The 23,422-nt window shown below is 36.7% G+C and overlaps 1 protein-coding gene across 2 annotated transcripts; it reads left to right on the top strand.

Moving 5' to 3' along the window:
- The first annotated feature begins 6,033 nt into the window (after positions 1-6,033).
- LOC118222628 (short stature homeobox protein-like) lies at positions 6,034-16,488 on the top strand. 2 transcript variants are annotated; one of them, XM_035408353.1, is made up of 6 exons: positions 6,034-6,412; positions 7,564-7,772; positions 11,006-11,063; positions 11,529-11,617; positions 13,642-13,854; positions 14,110-16,488. In XM_035408353.1, exons 1-6 carry the CDS (start codon positions 6,163-6,165, stop codon positions 14,197-14,199), a joined length of 909 nt encoding a protein of 302 aa, XP_035264244.1. In that variant the 5' UTR covers positions 6,034-6,162; the 3' UTR covers positions 14,200-16,488. The 2 variants fall into 2 exon arrangements, with proteins under 2 accessions (XP_035264244.1, XP_035264246.1); XM_035408355.1 differs by lacking the exons at positions 11,006-11,063; positions 11,529-11,617.
- Positions 16,489-23,422: the final 6,934 nt, after the last annotated feature.

The raw sequence follows: 23,422 nt of genomic DNA, 5'->3' as shown, positions 1-23,422 counted from the left end.
AAAGAAAAGTAACTGTCTATTTTTGTCACTGAAAGATATGAAGTATAGTATAATCAAGTCATAAGTATAATCAAATTTAATAGGTTGATCATTTTGTATGCTTAAATATCTCATGGTTAAATTCATAAAAGGGATTAACAAAGGAACTTCAAAATATTTTTAGGTTGAGTTCTGTCACCAGGTTAGGGGAGCAAGAGTACAAATTAACTACAGGTAAATTCTGCATGAATATCAGGGAATATTATTTTACACCGAGAGTTGTAAAATTGGCTTGACACAGAACTGAAGACTCTCTACTTGTACTGTAAGTAAATAATAGGCCAAATGGGCTGAATAGCCTGCTATAATAATTATGTATTATGTTTTGAATTAATACCACTCATAGTAGCAATCATATAATTCTGGATTCCAGGGATCATATGTATCTATCCATATTAGACAGGGACTACTGCAGTGTTAAAGTGATCTTGAGACTCAGCTCGTAATATGTGAATAAACAAACATTCCTATAGCATTTAACATGTCTGGAGTATCCTTTCGGGATATCATACGTGTTTATATTGGAGTTCAATATATCTAAAAACTTTCAAAGAATTTCAATTAATTCAATTAGCCATCTCACCGAAAATCATTCAATTTACTTTTATTTCGAATTAAGAGCTCACTCTGCATGCAGTCATGACGTATTTTGACACATGTGAAATCAATCTGAACAACTTTAGAATTTCCAAGCACATTGTTAGTGACGTAACATATTTTAACTCCATATGGAAAATGTCGTGAGTTGTTCAGTATGAATTGAGAAGCGTTCGTCTGTTGCATACGAGGGATTAATCTGTGTGAGCGAGCGAGTTCAAACGCCGTTGTAGCTCTTGTGAGAATTAGCCTGGGATTCCAGCAGAAAGGTCTTGACTTTTCCGCCACTTTATTAGCAAGCGGCTCTCTCTCTCTGTAGGAATGAGTGGCGCTTTAAGCCACGGTGCTGTAATCCTACACTGCAGGGGCCAAGAAATCAATGGCTTTACAGCCAAAAGGTGAAATGTCTGGCTGCCATTCTCCGTGCTCAAGGAATTAGGAGTGCTTTAACATGACCTCTAAGACAATGAATGTGTATTAAAATAAAACGATCAGTGTAGCTTCAGCTCAGGGGGTAAAATGAGTCAACAGAGGTCCACTTCCTCTCTTTCAGAGTTAATAGTATTCTATCACAGTTGACTTAACCTCCATACATTTTATTGTGTAAGATTTTACAAATGTAAAGTTTGTGCTGAATAAAATGTATTAAAACTACCTACTAGCCAAAGACGCATCCGGGGCTAACCAGAGGTATAGGAATTGCGGAGCAGTTTTAATATAATTTAATAATAATGCTGTATCAACATTTTGTGTGACTGGAACCAGAGCTAGGCGTGGTATTCGGGCCCACTGTCTACATAAAAGGAAATACTTTGATCAAGGCCAATCATTTCCTTCAGTGGGAGCACTCTACTGGCATGCATTTCTGTATTAACTGCACAAAAGGTGCACAAGAAAAAGAGCAGTTAAATAAGCACAAAACCATACAGTTAGGCTGATTATGGATTGTAATTATACGTGTTTATTACTGAATCTGTATCTCCCATCTGGCCACATGCTTTGGGATGTAAAGATAGTGGATCTTTACCTATCTACTTTTTGTCTAGCATCTATTCCATGAATCCTCCCGAGGGAGAAAAACAGAAATTGAACGTGAAATGGTTCAATATTTACATGCCTTGCTTTAAGCTATCTTAAGTGGAAATCAATTAGCAGTGCATCTGGGTACTATTAAATTGCTTTACTAAAAAAGATCACAGATTGATCAAAGCTGATTAAAGTATTCTCCAGACCCATTTCTGAAAGGCATCCCTTCATCAACTTTCTTGAAATTGTTAGGATAACGCTAACAGAAAGCATTACAGCTTTAAGAAAATATCTTGAAAATTAGTTGCATTCCACGGTCTCAGTGTCAGACAATCAAAAATGTATTTTAAATGTATTTTTAGTTTATTTTTTATAGAGAAAGTGACATGCAATTATACAAATGTGTTCGGAGCGACACGGTACGTAATTGGATTGGTATAGATAAAATCCAACAAAACGCAAAGGCTAGATTCAAAGCTAAACTCACTTCGGCCCCATATATAGTAGTAAGACTACACTTTAAAGTCAAATAAACCGCGAGTAAAATTTGCAATGCATATATAGCCTAATTAACTTATCAATGGCATGGCTCATAGTCAGGGGAGAACCATGTCTGTATTGTATCATTGGGACATACAATTTTAACGAGCACAATAGCAAGTAGGCTCCGCAGCAAAACATTTCTTGTGCACATTTACAATGCGAACAAATTGCACTTTAACTGAAAAAAGCACCAATATTATCGTAAAATGCGACAAGGTAGAATAAACAGCATAGTAAAATGTATTAAATAGGCTAAACATTGATATAGTTCATTTTACGCTGTTGCTCTACATTCTATTCATTTTGCACTCGTAGAACTCTCATTCCATACGAGTGCAAAGTCTTCAGAGTTTGATTAACACTGAAGATCTAGCAGTGTACGTGTCTGAAGGTGCAACGTGGTTCTGTTTTCTCAGGAGACAATTCACATATTTTAAAAGGCCCTAGTTCATCAAGAAACTGAAAAACGTGAATTCCGAGAGCTTAAATTGGTCGATGGCGAGATTGTGGGAAAAATATTTAATTATGATATATTATAGATATATTATAAATGACCAAAAAGACACATCGATACTTCCATCTATTACATGCATCTCACATTGTTGGAAGTTGTAAATAATACAGTACAGTTTATGCAATGCTGCGGTTATCACCCCCTCCCATTCATGAAAGCAACTTACGTTATACAACTGGAAAGAAATAAAAATTAAACACACCAAAAACATTAATTCATGCTCAATTTATTAAATAAATTATTATGAATAATAGTCTTTACAGTTTAAAAAACGTTTATTAAGCCATGTATTAAGTGAGCTACAAAGCAAATGTATACATTTATTCACATAAATAAATAAATAAATAAATAAATAAATAAATCTTTTGTCTATATGATAAGCAATAAAAGATTTAATCTGCAAATGTTACGGCGTGCCGTGTAGATAGGGGCTAGTGTGAGCTTAATGAATTGCCCGGCAGTAAAAATTATCTGCGTTATTCTGAGTCTTGAAAATGATTGTTTGGTGGAATATCTTGTCTCTGAACGACGCTATAAAAAAAGTACCTCCATCGAACCTTGTGAGTCTAAGTTTCTAAGCCGTCAGGCAACGGTCCTGCGACAATATATTGATCTACGATAAAATAAATAAATAAATACTCAGGGGAGTTTCAAATATGCTTTGTGCCTATCTGTGCATGATTTGGTGCTATGCTACTTCAAGGTGACTGGAACAGAGCAGGGTATGAGCTGTACTGGCAGATTTGTGCAGCAGTTGTCCTATGCCCTCGAGGGTGCTCTTAGATGGGAAACCACGTGTAGATAATCAACTGTTCTTCAATCCACCTTCAGTTGGTGAATCGTCTAAATCATTGTGCGAAACAAGATGGACGTAAACGATTCAGACACATTCGCAAGATTGATAGGAAAAATCGTTTATTTTCAGGCCTACATGTTGTGTGTTCAAATTCAATTGGTCTGTCTTGCACATTGAGCAATTACAGTTTGGCCATTCTGGAAAAAGAACCATGAATATGCTTCATTTTTTGTGACGTTGTTGTAGGCCTATATAAATCACATGCATTATTAGTAGTGCATAGGCCGATGTCACATTCATACTAGCGCACGGACGCTGCAAGCGTCATATTCCACTGAAGCCGATATTCAAAATAGGCCTCAATCCTATAAGAAGCTAGTCAATACATTGCATTAGAGGACATTTTCAGTTCCGTTTTAAAGATGAAAAAAAAAAGTAGTCTAATAGTACGATTAGGCTTTCTGACCTGCTTTCAGAAATGTTAAAATCTTAATAAAACTATCTTGAAGGGTAGAAATATAAAATGCACAACAGACACACACGCACGCACGCACACACACACACACACACACACACACACACAGTATATAGAAAATGTGGTAAACCGCATAGTTCTGCAATATTGAACCTATCCATTATGTAAAATATGCTAAATACTACTTCAGAAACATCTTTCTTGCTTAGAAGTGTTTACACAGCTAATATACAATAGGCTACTTATGAAACGTCCACACAGTCTACCCCTAAATATGAATTAACCTACACATTACGTTATCTTGGGATTTGTAGACGCAATAGTCAATCCAATTGTTCAGATGAAAAGCAGTGTTCAATATGAATCTGATTACTTCATATTTTACAAACATGAGCAATGTCGATTAATCCACACGACAGCATACACCTGTATTACATCGACGCGTGCATGTAATGTGCTTGTGGTACCTTGTGGCGTTTTCTTCTCGCGCATATTTGGTTATTGGAGGATAATATTAGATGTAATAAATGCGATCTGCTAGGAAGAATGAATATACAATTACTCAAACTGCACGTGGAGAAAAAGGCATGATATCAGAGTTATGGAGTATGTTTCACGGCCAAGTGTGCAGCAAATGTAAGAAATATAATTTCTGTGGAACGAAATCTGAAACAACCTTTGTTTTTAGAGTTTGAATTGTACTGAAAATCTACGTGAGTGAAAAACTACGACTAACTACTTTCCACAGGGCAATGCTGTAGACACCGGCAAATCATTGAGGTCAATTAAAAGGTAATGGCGGATGAGCATTGAGAGCTGGATCATTCCGGGACATAGCTGGAGTAAAAAAATGTGCTTTTATGGAAGCTTAATTCAATGCAAACAAATGTCATAACATCATAGCAGTTTAGCTTTATTTGGTGTTTTTGTTGAAATACAAAGATAAGGATGTACTGACGCTCTGTGTTTTATTGACGATACTCTACATCCAATGAAACGTCGCACCACAGCTGCACAACAGTGCAATTTGTAAACACGAATTGTCTTTTTGTATCAGTTGTGAGTTAATTGTGGACAAATTAAATAGTACAATGCATAGAAATCAGAAGAAGTATTATGCATTGTGTGTAATGTGTTAAATAATATCTTATAAGGATACAAGTAGCTACAACAACAATTTAGCAAATTCAGAATTTTCTGTGACATATTATATATTCAATATGTAATTTAGCTAAAATGTCAAAAGTGACAGTAAACATGCCGGGTATTTAATCAGCAAGATAACACAAAACTTTTTCTCCGTGTAGGCCTACTCGCGCGTCTTGAAAACACGTGGTTCTATGGCAATAGAAAACATAATAAACTAAGATATAATAATTTAGTCAATGAATGATTGTAAATCTTTTAATACAGCATATACAGTACACAGGAATAGTTTCACTGTTAAAATTAATGTAGGCTACTAATTTCAGTGGCTGTAGCCTATATAGACACGTGTAGGCTACCAACGTCACAGGCCAATTAAAAACAACTGCACAAAGGTAAACATCTATGCATAGTTAATAAACGGACATTGGGCGATTAAAAGTAAGTTAATCGAGGATTTGTTATATTGGGCATAGATAAACCATTGGACAATCACATCATTATTGTTCACTTTCCTGTGCGCACAGTTATAAGACAATCTAGTTGTAGATTACAAGTAGTCTACCTACAATAGGTCAAGTACGTCCGCTTCCTCAATATGTATAGGATATAAGATATTGGCTACACATTTTGTATATGTGGTGATGGAATTAGCACCGAAACCAATTAAGGCCCTTGGATTGTGTGTGCAATTCTAAAATTCGCCGTAAGCCACTGTAGGTAGTCTGCTTTAACGAATTGTAATTAAATTAGCCGGCTCCATTGCAGCATTGATTTCAGCGAAAGCCGCTGAAAGTTGAATTGTGAATGTAGAGCCGCCCGTAATTGCTCAAGACATTGAGATGGGGGCTGGGCTGAGTAAGCCGTGTATAAATAGTGTGATCTGAAAAACACAGACATAGCAGCAGAACTGATCTAACCTCCCACACCCCGACATTAGACCGGTTTCCCAGCAGAAGCAGCGGATCGACCAATACCATTCTCAAATATAAAGTGGATTTCTGTTTACAGGACCACTGAGCAGCCATGGAAGAACTTACGGCTTTTGTCTCAAAATCGTTCGACCAGAAAACCAAGGAGAGCAGCAAAGAGAGCATCACGTACAGGGAAGTTTTGGAGAGTGGCTTAGCGCGAGCAAGGGAGCTGAGCAACTCGGAGACGAACCTTCAGGACATCACAGAAACTAGTAACCATTGTCCCCTGCAATTATACAAAGAACACATCGAGCTGGAAAAAGAAAAACTAAAGGAATTCGGTGTTACAAGGGCTTCTGAAGGTAAGTATATTTCTGTTAATTTCCAGAAGCGACGTGTGCGCCCGTGTGTGTATGTGTGTGTGCTTTGTACGCTGTGAGGTGCGCTTGAAACGCTATCGAACACTTGGGGAAATAATTTTTTGGATGACCCGACATCGATAAAGAGTAGGTTTGTTGCCATATTTACACTATTCAAAATATGTCATACACAAAAGTTTTTTTTCAAGGCGAAAAATCTCAATGTTTATTATTTTTGTTCAAATAAAAGTGATCTGTGTTGGATTGTTTTTGCTACAGTATTATCTGTAGCATTTATGTATTTATTATAATTGTATGTACTGAGTTAAAAAACGAAGCAGGGCAAAATAAAATTAAAGCGGATCTGAAATAGGCCTATGGTCTGCATTTTCACACTTTTAAAAAGAAGCACGCACTACAACTGTTTGTCGTCAACCTTTCAAAACATTTTATATTGTTTTCATTGCAACATAATCGGCAATATCTTATTTGTACAGACAATATTTTCAAATAAGCCTTTGTTTCCACATGCAGATATGTTACGATTAATCTAGGATCCGAGAAATGGAACGTTTTCATGTCATCACTCATTGTAAAAAAAATGTACAAATAGCTCAGTGACATAGGTCTAATAGTAGGCTTATAATAATAATAATAATAATAATAATAATAATAATAACTTTACATATACTGGTAGTAGTTATTCAAACCACATTTAAGTTGAAAAAATGTAAGCCTATTCTGAAGCGTATACTTGAATTTTGTCATATCACTTTACAACCAGATTTGTTATTTTCGGACGCCTTATGCAGATCGCTGGCAATTTCGGGCCTATTTCAAAGGACTAAGAGTTGAAGACGCTTGCTAACTAAATGTTTCAAAAATAAATAAATAAATAAAACAAAATAAAAAACCTGTAGGCCTATGGCAATGCGTCATGCTTTTATGCGAAGACATAAACCTGCTATTTGCCTGCCAGAATAACTGTTTCTTGACAGATGCACCCTCAACATAATAGATCATTCAGGAAGGGGGCTACCGTTTGTGTTTCCTTTGTAAACAGTGGCAGTTTTAACATTTATTTATTTTTTGCAAAGGGTTTGCTTGTATTTAAAGCGTTATTCTGGGTTTTTTAATGTGGTCTGTGCACGCAGGGATATACGAATGCAAAGAGAAGAAGGAGGAAGTGAAATCCGAAGACGAAGACCCACAAGGGAAACTGAAACAGAGACGGAGTCGGACAAATTTTACTTTGGAACAACTAAACGAACTGGAAAGACTCTTTGATGAAACACACTATCCAGACGCCTTCATGAGAGAGGAGCTGAGTCAAAGGCTAGGGCTATCGGAAGCCAGGGTCCAGGTAAGCTCCCTATCAATAATACAGACTTTTCATATCTTGAGTAAAATGTAGGCCGCTCCTACTTATTTACCGTGGTTTATCCTAGTGAATTAAAAATAACCAATTGGCGCTATCTAACTATTCAGTCAAACCTCGTGAGTCCAAAAGCTTATATACCGATGAAACAGAATGCAATAAAGTATGAGAAACATTTTGTAAGGCAAGGGCACATTCTCCGAACACAGACGAAATGAGCTTTTCCAGGAGCATGTAAATCTGTAAGATTATTTGGAAATCAAGTCGGGTATTTCTCTCGTATTTATATTTATTGATGCTTTTGTAACTGACTGAACATTTACTGAAAAATAAACCAGTAGGGCTATTACTATCTGTCCTATTGCTATCTTTCGTATACGGACGAGACAGGTCTTATGCATGTAGGCTATACAAATAAATACTGTGTGACAAGCCACAAAAGGCTACCACAATGAGAGGGCATTTGCATTCACACAGTATATATTTAACGGAAAATTGCAGTAAGTAATTGCGGAATATAATGACACTGATATTAAACAAGCAATTGTTTAGCTGTTTGCTTAAGTACGACGTGGATGGAGATATCATGTTAAAAGCGCCTTTTTGGACTAGCATATACTGATCTGGCAGTGAAGTGGATGAAGGTGAACATGACATAATGTTGCACTGGCATTATCTTGTATGAACTTACTCAAAAATATTGCCATGAAAAAAAAAGAAAACATATTTGCCTACTTATTTCATATTTTATAAATAGGCCCACATTCAGGAACATCTCCGCCGCCATGTAGCCTAATGCAAACTAAGATGAATTGCAAAGAAGCAAATCCATTTGATAGTTTTCACGGCCACAAATAGCCAATGTTTTACAGTCAGGTTAAAGTGCAATAGCTACCTGGAGATGTAGACAGGCAAACATAGCTGCAATTCTGTGCCTTGGTATCACTTTGTTAGGCTATTATAAAACAACACCTTACGCAGGTCTACGTAAAATCAACATGGTTTACAAGAGAACATCGGCACAATCATTCTAGAATCCTAATCATCATAGGAACTTGCCAACTATTCTTCTTCGTCTTCTGGATCTATGATTACATTTCGAAATATGTGTTCATAACAAAAACGACCATCTATTGTTACTGCGGTCAACAATCTGCACCGTGTAGCGGCCTTTCGATTAATATGAGTCGTAATATTATTTTTAGCAGTGAAAGGCTTGACAGCATATGGTAAGCTGCTAATAGTTTTTACAAGTTGGTTCTGTCTATAGCCTAGCTAAGTTCACAAGAAAAGGTTCTCATGTACAACAGATAGATATAACCACATCATTAAAATTAATGAAGAGATTGAACCGATGCTGCAGGGGACATCTTCTTATGTCACTCATCTCATTTTCTCCAGCGTTTCCTTTGTAATATCTGCCAATGGCTTGATATACTGTTCCCATAAAAATGTATTAGAGATAATTTAATTGTGCCGTAACTCTTTCAGTGGGATATCTCATGTTCCACGAGTTAATGGGAAGAATAAGCAATATTGGAAGTCTGTATGACAGGTTGCAAGCACAATAAAAAAAGAAGAAAAAAAAGTAGTTTCAGTCGGAGGTAAAACTGAATAAAGGCAATATGGAATAACAAAACGAGAGAGAGAGAGAGAGAGAGATAGAGAGAGAGATGTTTAAATACAGTAAGTATAAGGAAGAAATATCAATGCAATCGAAAATAACTCACTTTGCATTTGTAAAAAGCTGAAATGGTGTGCCCCGCTCACTTAAAATAGTCTAATAGTCATAAACCACTGCGGCGCTGCACATCAGTCGATAAGGGACACCTTTTCAATTTCTACTGAAAATCTATTGTAATTGAATTGTAAGACTGGTGGTAGATAGCTGATATTAGCCTATATTTTAGTGTTGTATCGAAACCCCACACCGTCCACTTGTCAAGCATATAATTGAAAGTTATGAGACCTTGGTGAGGAGCAGGCGGTAATTCGATTACTACTAATATCTTTTGGTTTCTGGTGCAGAGCTAAATTAAATGTCATTATTCACTGTCTGTAATAAAAATCAAAAGGAAATCATATTATAGTATTTGTGAAGTGCATCATTGAGTGGTCCTTAATGAAGAAATAACTGTCTAAACCAGTGTAGTCCACTTTACTTAGGATATTCAGGGATAATTGGAATTGATCCATAGCTGCAAAACGTTTGATTTACTTGACTTAGCTTGAACTTCCCTATGTTTTAAACAATAACAGGGTGTAGTTACATTAATTATTATTATTATTATTATTATTATTATTATTATTATTATTACAGTAAACATTGGAAATGGGTTGGGAGCGATGATTCAAAACCACATTGAAATAGTTTACCACAGTGCTTTGTCCTCGTAATTTGGCTTGGAATATCCATTTAGCGGACCACATCCGTGCGGGTGCATTTGTTTTTTGTATTTATGTGAGCGATGCATTTCTACAAGCAATCAATAGTGGGGAAACTATCCTCCCATCAATCACAGGCTATTTTAATTATTAGTGTTCTGTTGTCCGTCTGTGGAGTTATATTGCGCACAACGTAAAATATAAAATAACTTCGGTAACTCCTGTGATTTAACAATGCCATCTGAGTCCCCTTAACCACTCTTGCTAACGACTGCCGTAAAATAGGCCTATGTCGGGGAGAAGTTGCTCATCTAATGCTAGTTTAACTTAATTAATTAAGGTTATTTGTCGAGTAATAGAGTGTCAGGAGTGTCATGGTACCATCTTCCCATATTTGGTCTTAACATCTAAGGCAGCCACTGGTGTAGCTATTTAGACGAAGAGTAGACATCAGTATAGGTCTTATATGTCTCAAACATGGTTTAGTACGCATACAGAAACAATAATAACTTGTTGGGGTAGAAAATAATTTGTTTTGCTTGCTACGTGCTTACGTATTCCTCCTCTTTTTCTTCGTAGAATTATTATTTTTGCAACAAGGTAAATACAGCGATATATGCTTACGGTCAGATGACGATTCATTTATACTTCGCAAAAATATTTGAAGCAGTTTATATTATAATACGTTTTGTTTTAACAATACGACTGAATAAAAGCAGCATTGTTAGTATGAATGGTTTTGCAAGGTTTATATCACAGGGACCCTGTTAGCTAAACATAGATAAAATATCACTGGGACTCGTATTCACATGGTCGTTATATATTTTTTTCAGGTTTGGTTTCAAAACAGAAGAGCAAAGTGCCGGAAACAAGAAAACCAAATGCATAAAGGTGAATCAGTTTCAATCCAGATTATTTAATTATTGCAATTAAACAATTGATATTATTGAAACTAAGGAGTAGGCTATTCTGTAATAATCACCGGCACGTTTTTATTGAGATGATGTGGTCTTTTATTTAGAACAATTACACACACACGCGTGCGCGCGTGCGCGCGCGCGCGCACACACACACACACACACACACACACACACATATATATATATATATATATATATATATATATATATATATATATATATATATATACGCACATCCACACACACTGTATATCCATACTAGACCTATATGAGGCTGTGTGAACCACACACATACAGTACAGCACTCTCCATTCAGCTGTTAAAAAGTTGGAATGTGTAGGTCTATTTATTGTATTAATATAAGGCCAACAAACTGGGGCATAGGACATAAAAATGCCATGCGGATGTTAGCTGAGTAGCACTGTGTGTTTTCCAGGTGTTATTTTAGGTACTGCAAGCCACCTGGATGCATGCAGAGTTGCTCCTTACGTGAACATGGGTACTCTTAGAATGCCTTTTCAACAGGTATGTCTTCCAATGGCTTTACATTTTTGCATAGAAAGGTGTTCAATTATAACAAGCTCTGGTAGTGTTCATGTCCAAACCGATTCACACATACTTTCTCTGAGGAAAGTTAGAGTTGCCTTTACTGTGTATAAGACTATCCAGAATGGATAATTTTCTTCAACTACATGTTTTCTAAATTGAAACAAAGCCAAGAATGATGTATTTAGGCAGTTATTGACATACAAGGCAGGTGTTGCCATAGTTACAATTGTTTCTGAACATTTGCATAAATAACAGGCAACATCATTCTTGCTTTTGTTATTTTGTGCCAAATGGTTCTTTTTTCATTGCTTGATCATTGTGGGCTCTATATGCATGGACATTACTCAGCATGTGAGAAATAACATATTAAAAAGCTAGCACAAATATAGAAAATGATATGCACTGTCACAATGTTCCTAATTTAATATCAGGCATCTCTCATAGCTGGATATGGAATATGCTGCTTGTGGTTGTGTTGCAGCTCTACTAGGACAGCGAAGCTGCAAAAACATATTGGATTACAAACCATAAACACTACTGTATGAGGTCGTTTAAAAAAGAAAGAAGTACATAGGCTAATCTGGAGCTAATACCAGGAAAAAATTGATATATATTCGACTTTTCGAGTGAACAGAGAAATATACAATTTTATTGCGATGCAGACACAACTGTCGCTCCACTGTGTCCCAAGCAGTGATAATTAAATATTGGGGTAAGCCCAATGTTAAAGGTAAAAGACGTTCAACCCCAGTTTACCTTTCACCTCCGGGGCTCATTTGGTAGCCGGCGAGATTAGAGAACCCAAGAGACATTTGATCTGGAGAATATTTTAAAGGCACCAGTGATGAACTCACCGCATCGCCTTTAAGAAAAGCGTCTCTAATTAAGTCAACAGAGAGGGCTAGCACCGAGAGATGAAAGAGATTATGAAATGGAGAAATAATGTAATGACAGTTGTTGGCGTTGAGCCGCTGTCGTAGAACTGAAGTATTAGGGCTGTAAATTGAGCTGGGTTGTGCCAAACCGAGCGCTGTGTCTAGCGAATGCCCGCCACCTGACTTTCCACCAGGAAACTAACAGGACCGTGCTCGTTCGCGCGGAGCATGCACTCTCTTCTCCGGGTCCCAAACGCTTTCGAATACGAACAACATCAAGGGCGTCCCTCTCTTCCTTTGTAGAAAATTTGAATAATTCAGCTGGAAACAATTACGTTTGCGGTGTTCTCGTATATCAGAGGCAGTTTATGACGAACGAAAAACAAAGCAAGGAATTTCCCGATATTTAATTTTGGACAGAGTGTTCTGAAAGCGGTGTACAAATGCTACAAGCCTATTTTAGCTCAAGAGATTAAAATAACTTATAAAAATACGGATTTTTATTATTATTTTTTTGTGTGATTTTAAGTGCTAACCCCATTTCCCCCCATTCAACAATTCCCCCTAATTTCTATGTAGATTACTTTTATTTATTTTCATCACATTTTCTCATGCAAAAAGGTAGTCATGTTCTCCATACGTGACTTTCATGCCCCCGTCTACTACTGGTAAATTGCCATCTCAGTTAACATTTAATGCTTGTTATTTATCATCGTTATATTAAGCTAAGTATGGATTTAAGATATATGAATAATATGAATTTACCAATACTCGATTTAAGCAATTGTGATATTTTTTGTTGGAAAATACAGGGATTTCAGTGGAATTTGGGAATGCCAAACGTCCAGTAAGGATAAAATTAATTTGTAGATTATTTTAAAATAGCGCCAGTATTTTGAATATAGGATTAAGTTTAACTGGACATGCGATTGAGCGAGTTATACGTTTTACGTTATACGATTTTTTGGGTGCATAAATAAGAAGTAAAATCTAATTTACGCACGAAATACGTGCTCTGTAGGAATTTGCATAGAACTTTTTGGTTAAAAAAATAAAAAAACTGGAGAGAACTCCCATTTAGGTCAAATTGTGAGGTAACCGCAGTCTGTTTGACTTTCTCGTCAGGTGCAGGCTCAACTGCAGTTGGAAGGAGTAACCCACTCACACCCCCACCTCCATCCACACCTAGCCGCTCATGCTCCCTACCTGATGTTCCCGCCCCCTCCCTTTGGACTACCAATCGCGTCGCTGGCTGACTCTGCCTCCGCAGCGGCCGCCGTGGCTGCCGCTGCCAAGAGCAACAGCAAGAACTCGAGCATCGCTGACCTCAGACTCAAGGCAAGAAAACATGCGGAGGCGCTGGGCCTATGACCCCTCCCCCCGGGCAACTCCGCTGCTCTGACCTCTCAGATAATTGCTTTTCACACAAGACTGTGCCTGTGAAAAGGCCAGGACACTCACAGTTAAAACAAAGAAACAAAAACACTGAAAAAAGGAAAATTGTCACAAAAACCAGCTGCCAAAACAACCACTTGTAAGAAAAAAAAGGTAATTAAATACCAATGAAATCACCTCTTACTTTTCACCCAACAGGCAGGACTTCTTGGAGGCCGGTGGCTGAGCCCCTTCCAGTCAGACATCACTGCCCCAGGACCATACAAAAATGTCTGGATGTCTGTCTAAGATCCTGCCTTTATTTCTTATTTTTAAAGATGAGAAGACTTTCTAAAAAAAAAAAAAAAGAACCGGGCAAACAAAGGCAGACATCTGAACAAAACTAGAGCGTCACCGACATTGGGTGACACCCAGCACGGACGGGAATACGCAGGGTTTTGAGCCTTGCGCAGGAGGCCATGTTCGTCTCTGACCACTGTGCTCCTGCCTGAGTGCATGCGTTTGGCTGAAGGGAGGACTCTATGGGCCTGGCCTCCATCTGCATCTGCTATCTGTCTGAACATGTTAATCACTGCCATGAACAATGCTCAATATTCTCCATGTTCTGCAAAGACTTTCACTCGATTTTGATTTCCCGAAGCTGTGGGCATGCAGGAGGGCGGCACTGAGGAAAAAAAAGCTTTGTTTTCGGCGTACTTGATACTTATTTTCTGTACTGGAGGGAATTATTGTGTTGCTGTATTTCTTGCAAGGTGTATGTCTTGCAGGATTTATACTTTTATTCTCATGTCCTGCCCTTCGTTCTCTAATTGTGCCATGCCATGGCAAAAAAAAAAGAAAAAAGAAAGAAAAAAATTGCTTTTGCACTTCAGGTCTCATATCAAGTTGTTTACAATCCAAGCTAAAGCGCAGATACTACTTTTAATATTAGGGGCGACCAACGAGCAGAGCAAGGGATAACACCAAAAGGCATCAAAAGGGTAACTGCTTTTTTGTCATTTAATATTTTAATGAAGTTTCAGTTAAACTGAAATGCAATTTTGTGCAGTTAAGTGCAATACTGTAAATATGAAAAAGTCCAAGCAGTCAGTTAATAATAATAATTATTATTATAATAATAATTATAATAATAATAGTTTTCAGGGTTTTTTTCTGGCTCTGATATCAATGTATTGAATTTCTGTCAAACCGACACATTTGTTTTTGATAAGTGTTGCAATTGTGGCACTTCATTAGCAATCATGTGCCAAATGTCCCCGAGTTTGATAATATTCAAACATGGTTTCGGATACATACATAACAGTGATAATTTGTTGGAGTAGACGAGCGCAATGGCAGAGGTACTAGGATCTGAGACTCCACTTCATCTGATGCAAAATACAGATGTAGGAAAGCACCCCCAAATGTACTTAAAATCTATTAAACTATGAATTTGTCTTAAAGGACAAATTCATAGTTCAATATGTGTAAATCATAAAAAAATCATTGTACATACAGTACATCATTTTGATTGATTAATGTAAAATATATAAAAGCATGTCCCTGTATATTTAACAAACATAAGTACTAAATTTCAGCAAATGTTCCTTGTTTTATTGCTTGCACAACATAGACTCCAAAATGAACTATTGAAAAAATAGTTAAATGAAAACTGAGAAAATATTTAAGAATAGCGATTACTAAAGTTTTTTATACAACATGAGGGCAATGCTTACTGATATTAAAATGATGAGAGCACAACATAAATATTTCTTACTGTTGTATTATGATCAACATCATGAAGCCATAATGAAGTATATGTCCTATTTACCACAATTTATATTCTCTCTCTCTCTCTCTCTCTCTCTCTCTCTCTCTCTCTCTCTCTCTCTCTCTCTCTCCCTCCCCTCTCTCTCTCTCACCACACACACACACATACACACATACACACATGGATAGATGAAAACAAGAACAACATTTGGAAATTCAGCTGTAATTATTTTGGGGATGCCCATTGGAAAATGAACGGGACTTTAATGCTTTTTCAACTGCCTTTGAAGTCAATAATGATCCTAGTGGTCTACCTCTAACAAATATATTATTATTTGTGTTGTTTTTCAGAGACCATATTAGCGGTTGTTCAACGGTGGTTCTATTATTAATAATTGACTCTATTTATGACTGCTTTTATTTATTATTTAGTTGGAAATTTCATAAATGAGCTATAACTATGGGTGTTAAATTTTTTGTGGCTTTGCATTAAAAATGTCTTTTTTTACTTTACTTTTGCAATTGTTTGAATGGAAAGAGTGACTGTTGTACATTGCATTAAGTGTAGTGTGTCTGGGGTTTACAAACATTTCAGGGATGGTAAAAATATGAAATACTTTTCAAACACATGAATTTACCTTAAGTTCCATGGAACATCTACCCATTATTGTCAGCGTTACCATCATATTTTAAGTTTTGTGACTTATGCAAGCATGCTTATACATCATTTGCCATACAGTTCTGTTACAATGTGGCTCTGTTGATTCACACAACATGAATGTACATCATGTACAAGTAAACTATTAATAAAGTGAATAATATTTGTAAGGTTGTTCTATAAAATTATGTGATGAAAGGTTTCATGTTATAACAAAGGATGAAATGTGGCCCATCTTAACAAGCTTTTGGAAAATTGCTTCCCGCTTGCACCCGTCGGTATCTGTACAATGCTTTAGCGTATGTTCTATTGGTGTGATATGGTTACATAAAAGTCATATTTGGCATGCAGCTAATATGCCAGTTCTCCTCAATGATAGGCTGAATGCATGAACATTCCACGCATTCCCTCAAACCACGACGATGAATGTCATGCCAGTCGAACTTGGCAAAGGTACGCAATAACAACTATGTTTAATGCAGGCTGTACACGTGCACAGCCACTCAACCATTATGTGGGTTTCACAGGGTGGATCAAAATGAGCATTTGGGAAAATACTGGAAATGCATACAATATCCATGTCAGCCATTAGGGCTCATCAGATCCGATGGATCCGAGGCCAGTGACGAAAACTGAGCCGGTGTATTTTCATGACCCATTTTGTCAGGCAGAACCGGTGATTAAACCGCTCGAAAATAAACTGGGATACCAAAACCACATATGAGTACTGCATAAGAGCTTGTTATGACACAAGGAAGGGTGAGACCAAACAAATGAAAGATGAAAAAATAATCCTGAGCAGTCTGGAAATTATTGAGAGTTCAGTTGAGGACGTCTGATTCACCAATATCTGTGAGTCTCTTTTAGGTTACAATTCAAGGGTGTAGACGCATTTAAAAATGGCGTGCATCACTGGGATGGTTTTAAGTTTACACATTACAAGCCATTATGATTATGATGATGATGATGATTATTATTATTGGCATTATTATTATTATTTTTGATTTATATTAGGTTCCCTTGGAACGTAATTCCAGATGTGCTTATTTGAAGTAATTACTGCTTGATGCATAATAACCTTCTGTCCAAATCACCTACAGGAATCAAACGAAAGCAGCACACTTGGGTAGCTCCCACAAATAGGTCAGTACATGTTAAATTTGCAGCCCAACAGTCATACATCAATACTGAGTGACAGAGGCTCAGTCTGAGAGCTTCACACCTTCTGACCTTTAGTTCTGGGCCCTATTGGTTCAGACTAAAATTCAAAGTCTCACTTTATGTATACTAATCATCTGTAATATATTAGCAATCAATCAACTGAAAGTTACCCATGGCTGGTTTTTCAACACATACGTACAAAGCAGCTTATGTTGGGCACCAGTAACCAGGAAAAGTACAGCGGGAGTGGCTGAACTTGACTTTAAACCATGCGTCCTGTTGGTTTGTGTGTCAATAAAATGACCGCTTTGTATTTATCTGATTTCAAAAGAACTGCATGTAGACAAATACTGTCAAGCCATGTTATTGGAATGTTATTGGAATTATTTTTTTCTCTAGCATCACCTCATTTTTTAATAACAAGGATATGAACAAAAATAACTGAAATTAATTTAAACTCAGAATTTTTTTCTCTTGGCAATCCAGAGATAGCCAGATTGGGTATATCCCTCCTAAACAACTTGAACCACTTTTTAAGAAAGCAGTTTCCTTATTTTTAGTTTACCAACCATCTTTCTTCAAACTGTGGTTTTTATTGCATTTTGGTGCAATCTATTTTGACAGGCCAATGAAAACAACTTATGTTTTATTGTCATACCATTTAAATCTTTATAGGTACAGAAAATCCTGGTTAAACCTGTTTTTAAACTAGAAGTGGCCTATGTGGTAGCACAAAATGTTGGTGCTTCTGATTTTTAAACTTTTTTCTTGGGTATGTGACCTTTGTCTCTTTTCAGAGCAAAGATCTTGGCACAGGGCATTGGTTACAGCTGCAGATTGTACCCGACAGTGGGTCAAATACACATTGGCAAAAGTTTTTAATCAATTGTAACTTTCATTATTGTCTCAATGTAACACTGCACTGTAGCAACACCATGTGCCTCAGAAATTCTTGCTTCGGAGTGAAATGCAATTACCATGACACAAAGGAGTTCACACCCACAATGACTCAAGGACATCGCCAGTTAAAATATAGCTTTTTGTGTTAAAATCAACATGTTAAGGGGAAAGAATGAAAGAGTATCACTATACCAGCTCACAGACACAAGGCCCAGCCTTGATTTTGTGAGTAGCTGTCAACACTCAAGCGTGCTTTAATTCTTCCCAGTTTTGTGGCAATTTTGGATCCTACACGCCCTGTGAAACATTCAACACTTCAAGTTATCCTGAAAGAATAATCCGTGAGTTCCGTTCTAACCACAGGATTTACATTACACTACATTACAGGCATTTAGCAGATGCTCTTATCCAGAGCGACTTACACAACCTTTATGTATTTACATTGCAGCCAGTACAGCTGGATATATACTGAAGCAATGCAGGTTAAGTACCTTGCCCAGGGGCACAATGGCAGTGTCCTACCCGGGAATCGAACCTGTGACCTTTGGGTTATTAATTCCACTTTATTTTATAGGCAGAAATGTGAAAAAAAATTGTAAATTCATGAATTATTAATCTGCAACTAGTTTACCACCTGCAACAATTAATAGACTGATATTAAACATGTAGTAAACAGGTAATACAGGACTACCTGTGCATAAGTATGTTCTAAGTTAACATCCAGTGGATGAAACACAAAACATACGTAAAGCCAGGAAAAGTACTGATGCATTTAAACATAATTTAATTTCACTTTATTAAATTGACAGTTCATCCTCAGGATACTACCAACCTGTCCGTTCAGTAAATATGTATATATTTAAATTCATATAATTAGTAAATATTTGAAGGTTGAATTAGAACGTAGCAGTGCATCCTTTGACAGGTTTACTGCAGTACAAACAGGTGCTTTAAATAAAGTGTGAGATGACGGCCTCAAGCTGAAACTTGAGCACAAAGGAGCATTAAATGCCAAAGTAGCTTTTTCACCGCATCCACCCCAACAGATCAAAAGCCATCTTCCATCAGAGTATATTTTGCTTTAGCCTGAATTTGCTTTGTTGGCTAATCTCAACGACTGTACTAGGAGTTCACTGTGGCATACATATATTAAAGCTAATACGTTAATGCTATGAAAATATTTTTCATCACGTAGGATGAAAACATGCTCATGGTTTATGCAGTAAAAATAACAGATACATTTCAGATACAAAAAATGAATAAAAATAAACAGAATGAGAGATGAAGCACACAATGAACCCTCAGTTATTTGGCGTATGTTTTCAATTTTCAGAAAGTCAAAAGTATTAACTGTGTTGCCTCTATCGCTCCAAATTGCTCATATATGTCAACAACATTAAATGGCTGTCTTTCCATTATCTAGTGAAATTATTTTCAAAGTAAGGAATATTTTTATATAATATGATCTTTAAATAATTAATAAAATCTTTGAGCAATCTTTGAACAGTGTGACAGTGTGGGGTAAAATGTCGAAGCATAATTAGATTCAGTGGGGAAATACAAAAATAAACTTTTTTTTAAAATATCTTCAGAACAGTATTTTCCTTTGACTGAATCCACAACAAAATTAGTACTTGAACTGCACTGAGTGTGCAGTTTATATGTCCTTCAGACAGAATAATGTCAAGACTATTTAAAGCAATCAGAGGAATTAGGTAAGCAAAAAAAAACAATGACTTTTCTCTCCTCTAAAACATTTCTGTGTGTTTCTCTTGTGCACGATTCCTTATTCTACAGAGCGTGCGTAGACGCAACTGCTCAACTGTAGCACAATGAGCTAACCAATGAGAAAGAGTACCGGAGGTCAGCGCAGACTATGAATGCACAGAGTCCTCACTTGGCCTGGGCGTTTAAATCAGTTATGCTGCCTCATTCTCTCCAGCTGGGATTTGGGATTTAGACAGCTCAGAGAGGCTCACGTGTCAATCTCCTTCCTAGAATACAAGAGACTGTAGAACTGTCCATCTATGACATCAATGCCCCCAAATGCAGTGCGGTAACTTGATGTTGTAAAACAACTTTAGTAGTGATATTGGCTGCCATGAGCTCTTGAAAACAAAAGCCTAACATAATACTGGCATGAAGTATGAGAGCACATAAAAGTACAATTTCAGCAGGTTATTTGCCATTCTTTGGGAAAAAAAAACTGAAGGTCCAGTCATGGCAAAATATCCAATGTTGAATAAACTGTGAAAGAATACATTTTACGCTGGTACTGTAGTGTACATTTTATTGTTGATATTCTATTAAAACCAAATATTTTAATGTATAGCTATACAAGTGTGACAGCATTCATGTATACATCTGCATTTAAATTAAGACTGCATACCAAAAAGAAAAATTGTCATAGCTGTTTTTCTTATGAGTTGTTTGCATTTTGCTGAACATGTTTCATGTTTGAACGGGCACTGGCACAGCCTTCATTTTAAATGATCCACATCACCCATATGCTATATATTGGTTATGCTAATATGTACTTGTGAGCTAAGTTTGCACTCAATTGCATTAGGAGCTGACAATGTAAACTACTGTAGATTTGTAATGTGTGGTGTTTAAATGGACTGAAATGTGCTTTGCCCAGGATAGCCGACCATTTCCATGACATATGACAGCCCCCAGTCTTTTCCTGTCTTTTAAACAGAATACCAAGCAGAGGTCAATTAAAGAGATGGATTGTTTAATAACAGCATTATGTTCCATGTTGCAGTCCTACAATTACCACACATTTATGAGTGAAGTTTAATCAAGAAAAACAACAGTTAATAAGGGATCTTTTGTGTGCCTCTACGAACATCTCACTGAGATGCTGTAAACTGGATTTCATACAGCGATATTCCATTACAATCTGAAAACATTCAGTGCCAGACCCAGTGATTTACCCCAGTGGCCAACAAATAGAGAATAGTAACATACAAGGATCAAACCAGCAAACTGTAATATCCAATCATCTAACACTTTCTGCAACTCAGTCATCATTTCTAAAGTGAGACATCGCCTCCAGATAGGACAATAACTGAAGGAAAAACCACACTGATTTAAATGAAAATAATAATATTTTAAGGACTAAGGACATAGCATACAATTTTGTACATTTGGAGGTATGCTATTGAAAAACACCTTCCAATAGTTCAATAAAATATCTCCAGTAGTATATTTGAGGGTATGTTATATATTATCACATGACACACAATATCAGAAGAAATACTTCTTAAACCTCATATTATGTAAAAATGTTACACCTGGGGTCAAATTGACCAGTTTAAACTGACACTAAATTATTGCAAGGGAAAATTTCTGAGTGTGGCCTTCTTAATGCCTCCCAAATGACTAGATTTAATCTAATTTGTCCGTATAGCTTTTTAATAAAAATTTGTGAGAAACATCGCATTTCAGAGCCTGGGGTAAGTGAAAGTTTAAGAGATAAAAAATAAAAAGGTTGTCATTTTCTTACATTTCATACAGCTTCAGAGCCTGGGGTCAAAATGACCCTACGCAATACCTTCATATACAAAAGTTGATACAGGACTTTTGAAAACATAACATTATATTGATTGCATGTTTACTATTTAATCCCATCAAATTAGGAAAAATCATATGGTATCAAGATGAAGAATAGTCCAACACTGAATGAGGTCAAATTGACACACATAATATGAGGGTTGACCTCATATGTGCTTTTTCTCAGTTACAGAGCTCATGCCCCAAAACCATCAACAAGCCAGATGGCCAGATAAACTGAAATGATGCAACATTTATTCAATGTTTCTGGAAAGACCCCTTTCCTTTGGTGCTAGTAAAATCTGTTTCTATAACTGTAAAGGAAAGTCCCAGGCCATGTTTTACAGAACCTCATTTAACACAGGAAACTACAACTCTCATTGACCGACACAAACATGGCCTTTCACTGGTGTGAAGTGCAATGAGAGGAGGTTCAAAGTAGAAGGAAAAATACTTGAACATATAAACTTTTACGGAACTCCCATTGCAATCAGGAAACATTTGGAAGGTCAAACCCTTAAGATCATGAGCCCTGTAGTGAGGTGCTCACAGGATAGAGTTTAATATTTAGTTTAAAAAAAAAAAAATAAGAGTAAACATTGACACTGAATATACTGTAAAGACAAAATGAACAGTGATGTGAAAAAGAAAGTGCAACCCTACTGCTTCTATATCATCTAAGAAGGTAATTAAAATCAGATGCTGCTAATCAAATGCTTGTGATTAATTGACAAGGGAGGGCTACCACCTGTATGAAAAGGAAAAAAAAAACTTCAACAGTTTGGTCTATAGCATTCAGGTTTGCATTATCAAACCATACCAAGGACGAAAGATACCTGGGATGATCTCAGAGAAGCTATGTTTCTTGCTCAAATCTGGGAAGGATTGTAAAGACAATAAGAAGTACGGCAAAACTAAACAAGACCTGCACCCAGACCAGCCGTTTTTTGGATATGATTGGACAGCCCTGCTTTAAAACAATTAATCTTAAATACGAATGAAAATGGTCTTTAACTGAGGAAATAGAAACTATATTTTCAGTGATCAAAGTGCAACGAGGCATGTGAATACCAGATCAAACAATGAACCTCTCCCCTGCCTGTAGTCCCTAGAGACTGGCTCCACAGGGGACATGAATGGTTCCCAGTTTATACTCTTTAACAGGACTACTGAGCCCTCAGACATCCTATAAATTAAGGACAATCAAATGGAGAGTCAATGATAATGAAAAAGCAAGCAGACCATCAAAGCGATCTTGTTGGCAAAGTGCACCGGTATAAGTCTTGTTAGAAAGAACAACGTAGCGGTCACCACAAGGTAGATATATCACAAGGTCACTTGCCTTTCCATTCAAATGTAGATAACTTATGTTCTGTTTTTGCATTTACGTCAATTATAAAAAACAATCATTTATTAATGTGAACTAAATAAGGCTTTCACACCATAAAGAAGATGAGTATGCTAGCAGGTGCCTGAAAGATTAAT

The sequence above is a fragment of the Anguilla anguilla genome, chromosome 3 (genome assembly GCF_013347855.1).
Source record: "Anguilla anguilla isolate fAngAng1 chromosome 3, fAngAng1.pri, whole genome shotgun sequence".
NCBI lineage: Eukaryota > Metazoa > Chordata > Actinopteri > Anguilliformes > Anguillidae > Anguilla > Anguilla anguilla.
Note: the sequence above shows the minus strand (reverse complement) of the source record. Positions and strands in the feature narration are given on the sequence as shown.

Coding starts and splice junctions, on each gene's coding strand:
- LOC118222628 (XM_035408353.1), top strand. CDS start 6,163: ATGGAAGAACTTACGGCTTTTGTCTCAAAATCGTTCGACCAGAAAACC. Junction 6,413..7,563: donor TGTTACAAGGGCTTCTGAAG/GTAAGTATATTT, acceptor CTGTGCACGCAG/GGATATACGAATGCAAAGAG. Junction 11,618..13,641: donor TTAGAATGCCTTTTCAACAG/GTATGTCTTCCA, acceptor CTTTCTCGTCAG/GTGCAGGCTCAACTGCAGTT.